Source organism: Zea mays, chromosome 7 (assembly GCF_902167145.1).
Source record: "Zea mays cultivar B73 chromosome 7, Zm-B73-REFERENCE-NAM-5.0, whole genome shotgun sequence".
Lineage (NCBI taxonomy): Eukaryota > Viridiplantae > Streptophyta > Magnoliopsida > Poales > Poaceae > Zea > Zea mays.
This window is the reverse complement of record NC_050102.1, coordinates 75,318,973-75,323,457: the sequence shown is the minus strand read 5'-3', so window position 1 is coordinate 75,323,457 and position 4,485 is coordinate 75,318,973. Positions and strand designations below refer to the sequence as shown.

Below are 4,485 nucleotides of genomic sequence, written 5' to 3'. Positions count from 1 at the left end.
CTCTGGTTGACAGGGAGCATGGAGGGTTCTAACTTGAAAGGTTTGGTAGATGATGAAATTGTCGTGAAGACAGGCAAAGCTGCAGGCATCGGTTTAGCTTTTGGCAGTGTGTATGGTGCACTACATTCTATGTTGTTTGATGGACCTCAGGTTGGCAATAATGTCAAGTATCCCCAGCTGATCAGAACTACCAAGGTGTGTGGGCATTATGCCGCAAGCTTAGCGGTTTTTGGAGCTACATTTGTAGGTGTCGAGCAGGCTCTTGCAAGGTACAGGATGAAGAAGGACATCATTAATGGTGCTGTTGCAGGTTTTGCTGCTGGTGCTTCTCTGGGTTTCAGTGGTAAGAGACATATTTATCTTGCTCCAGTGTTATTTCTAACTTAAAGCTATAGTAAAAATAAACTCTTGGGATATGTCGGTTACCTGTATTTGTGTGAATTGTCATCGATGACATTTTACTTGAAATTTCTCTATTAATGTCGACCACTTGTTCACACAATTTTCTTTGGTGTTGGGGCCATCATGCTTTGGAAATTTCTTATGCAGCATAGTAGAAATTATCTTCGTGCTATATGTGAACTTCATTTCTCAATTAATAGATAGAATTGCACTGGTGAGAAATGCGATGCCATAAAGGGTGCTTTGGAATTAGATTTGCTGTATGCATTTTTTTTGATAGGAGATTCTTGTCTGTTATCATAAGGTCTAGGATGCTAATTCTACCAGAGGAAAAAAATCAACATGAAGCATTCGACGATGCTTTACTGCAAATTTACATTTGACATAGTTACACCCATTGTTGCATGTTAGATATCATGGGAAGGCGTCTATTTATTGATTTCCTACTCATGTTACTCTTCCACTTCTACTGATGATCCTCATGTGTTGTCCCATGTGTTCATTACACAATTATTACCTTGTTCGATGAAGTAATATACTAATTTGTCAATGAGGCCTTGCTGTTTGTGCAGCTGGAAGCTTCCGGGCAGCATTCTTTTCAGGCTCTGCAGTCGCTTTGACATCTGTAGTGCTGGATGTCACCGGAACGAAAACTACTGATGAAGAAGAAAAAGGCCAGCACTAGCCACCCTGAGATATGGAAGAGTACTATCTGTTTCAGAGGAGTTTCATCTCTAAAGAAATGCTAGTAGAGTAGTAGTATAGGCGGCAGTGAGGATTTCTTAACCATCGATACTAGCACACAAACGTACTACTCCCTCCGTTTTTTATTTATTTATCGTGTTTTAGTTTAAAGTGGGCGACAAATATTCGAGAATGGAGGTAGTATGTTCATAATAGAGGTAGTAGGTTGTATACTTCGCTGGGGTCATGGTCTGAGGTAGTTGGTTGTTTCTTCCTGACGTATGCTCTATGCTTAAGAATGTATATCCCTTCTGTGCAGAGGGTTCATGCTCTTCTATGGTTTATATATATATATGTGTGTGTTTTCATTCATGCTGAAAAACAAAGTTGATCATGTCCTAAAAATAATTTGTCAAGAATTTTTCTCTCATCATTCATGCTGAAAAACAAAGTTAATCATTTCCTAAAAATACTTTGCCAAGAGTTTTGTAGCCTAACAAGATCTGGCTAAACCTCACGATGCTGGTGGTCTGCCCAGCACAAATGGCCAAAAGACAGTGGATCTGGCTAAACCTCCCGTGGATCCAGCGTGGCGTGATTCCATTGGCTCCCTGGATATCCCTCCTCCCTCTCGCGCTTGCAGCAAAATCCAATGCTTCGCTCTCGCTTCTGCAGATTGCTCGCTCCCCAAAACCTTCACAAAAAAAGCCACCCAAAAAAATCCGTTTCATAACTGAAAAAATCAAATAGAAAAATCAAGTGAAGCCGGTAAAGAAAAAAATGGCAGTGGTTGGCCTATCCAGTGCTTTCGCTCCTCTCAGGTGAACAAAGATTTCATTTCATCCCTGAGTGTAAGATTTTCTGCTGAAACCTGACGCCAATAGAATCTGTGTGCATGTGTTCAGAGGTTCTTGGATAGCCGTAAGGATCAGGCAGGGTGGCCAACGTGCAGGGATCAGCTTGTGTCCATCTCCAAGGAGCAGGAGGAGCTGCGCGGCAGTGGTTCGGGCGGAGGTGAGCTTCGTGGACGCCGACGAGGCGAAGAGGCTCGTGGGCGAGGAGGGCTACACGGTGCTGGACATCAGGGACAGGGCGCAGCGCGAGAGGGCACACATCAAGTCCTCCACACACGTGCCTCTCTTCATTGAGAACCAAGACAACGACATTGGTAGCAAACAACTATCGCCCGTGCATTGAGAAAGGCTATGCTTTTCTTCCACTTTGAGTTGAGTTCAGACCCTGTGTGCTGTGTTTAATTTTGATTTCTTCTTATTACTAAGGGACCATCGTGAAGCGCCAGCTGCACAACAACTTCGCGGGGCTCTTCTTCGGGCTGCCCTTCACCAAGCTCAACCCGGACTTCGCCCTGACAGTCAAGGACAAGTTCTCGCCGGAAAGCAAGCTGCTGGTTGTCTGCCAGGAAGGTCTCAGGTTTGTGGCTGAGCAAATCTCTCATCAAATCCCTTTGTCAGGACATGCTATTTGGATGGGAAAGTCAAGTACTCCCTATGATTGTAGAAACAAGTTGCCTCCACGGTTTTATGGGCCTCTTTGGGATTGGGAGGGATGCTGCTACAGTGTCCAAAGGAATCGAAGCCTGTTTTTCTGGTTTCTAGTTCATTTTGAGAAGATAGAAAAACAACTCACTGCTACATTGCACAGTATTTTCTAGAAGAAAAAAAGAGACCTGTTTTGAGAAGATAAACTCTCCAAACAAGACCAATATGTTCTCAATATATATAGTTATCTACGTATTGATGGCCCAAATTAAAATGTTCACCCAAAATGAATCCTAGAATGTCTTATCCATGCAATCACACACACACACAGAGAGAGAGAGAGAGAGAGAGAAGGCATTCTAGGACATTCTAGAATGTCGTACTCATCTGCTGTGCCTTTGGTCTGCTGAAGGTCAGCAGCTGCTGCAGATGCACTGGAGAAAGAAGGCTTCCAAAATATTGCATGCATCACATCAGGTCTTCAAACAGTGAAGCCAGGTACCACACTAATAAGCTTCATAGAATTTGTTGCTCCAAAGTGTCTTGGAGTTTAAGCTGTAACATATAGCTCAAAGTAACTTTACAGGAACGTTTGAATCTGTGGGGAAAAGTGAGCTGCAGAACGCGGGGAAAGCTGGCCTTGTGACCATCCAAGGGAAGATTTCTGTAGTCCTTGGGACTGTATTGATTAGTAAGATTATTGGATTACCCTCTTTCAGAGATAATCAAATGTACCAGCTCATCACCCTATCTTATGGGCGCTCATGTGCAGGTGCCTACCTGTTTATAACATTCTTCCCAGACCAGGCTGAGAAGCTTTTTGACTTGGCTGGCATCAGCTTGTGATCAGAGCTGATGTTCTTCGGTACTCCACTTCATAATCAGGTCATCATTTGCATCTGTTCGCTGAAATTATGTCAGAATTATGTTTATCCAGAGATCCCTGTCCTCTCCAAAATAGAAACGTTACAATTATTTGATGTCGATACGAGTTACATCTTGATTCTGAGGTTCCTTCATGTATTTCAATTCTACTTTGGAGTTTTCTAATGAATTTGACATGACTGCTCAAGTTAATGCTAGAATGCCTCTAACAATTCATTTGACATGCAAAAGTGCAAATGCCCTTGCTTTATTGTAATAACATCATAAACTCCCTTCTTCATAGGTAGTAAGACCAAAAAATGCTTTTAGATGCTAACTAGGGAAAAATACTATTTGATACTCATAAACTTGTAATAGTACCAAAAACAATGTGTTCTGTGGCAAGCCACAAAACTAGTTCAGGTTTTGATTTTCACCCAAGGAGCTAAGGTACTATTCTTTTACAAATAAGATGATAATCATTGCAGAATCTGGGTAAATGCTCAATATGAACTAATTGTATATAATTTCCATTTCCTGTAGGATGGTTGATCAAGTCAGATTCACTCAGATGTTTCCAGACTGAAAAGGAATTTTTGCTCTGTGTACTATTAGGGAATTCTTGAGAGATTAGCACTTAAATTCTTTGAAACATCCCTTTTCTCGATGTACCTCCTATATATATCGTATGCTTGATTCATCTACATGTTTGTGTTGCTTTTTGAAGTATCTAGACCTGCAGTTATGATTCAGGATTTCAAATAGAAGCTTTTTATCCATCTAATCATGCTCATCCACTTGAGAACATTGACCCTGAAAGATTATGTAGACCTTGATACCAATTGCAGTTGCAGATGAAATGATTGTCTTGTGTAATGGTGTAATAATAGATCTTGCACTTTTTGGGGTGTGTTAGCGTCAATCTGGGTGCCAGTCACTGGGAGTTGTTCCGCTCGGTGGGCTCTCTGTGGCGGCGCGGACGGTCCGCGACTTGGACAGTAGGAGCAGGGTTCCCTGTGCCGAGCCAGACGGTCTG

General features: G+C 42.2%; 1 protein-coding gene across 1 annotated transcript; it reads left to right on the top strand.

Annotated features, from left to right (window-relative positions):
* The first annotated feature begins 1,759 nt into the window (after positions 1–1,759).
* On the top strand, positions 1,760–4,178 carry LOC100280883 (uncharacterized). Its single transcript, NM_001153803.1, has 7 exons — positions 1,760–1,907; positions 1,992–2,254; positions 2,367–2,517; positions 2,998–3,083; positions 3,172–3,276; positions 3,358–3,470; positions 3,993–4,178. The coding sequence occupies exons 1-6, from the start codon at positions 1,867–1,869 to the stop codon at positions 3,429–3,431; spliced, it is 720 nt and encodes a 239-aa protein (NP_001147275.1). The 5' UTR covers positions 1,760–1,866; the 3' UTR covers positions 3,432–3,470; positions 3,993–4,178.
* Positions 4,179–4,485: the final 307 nt, after the last annotated feature.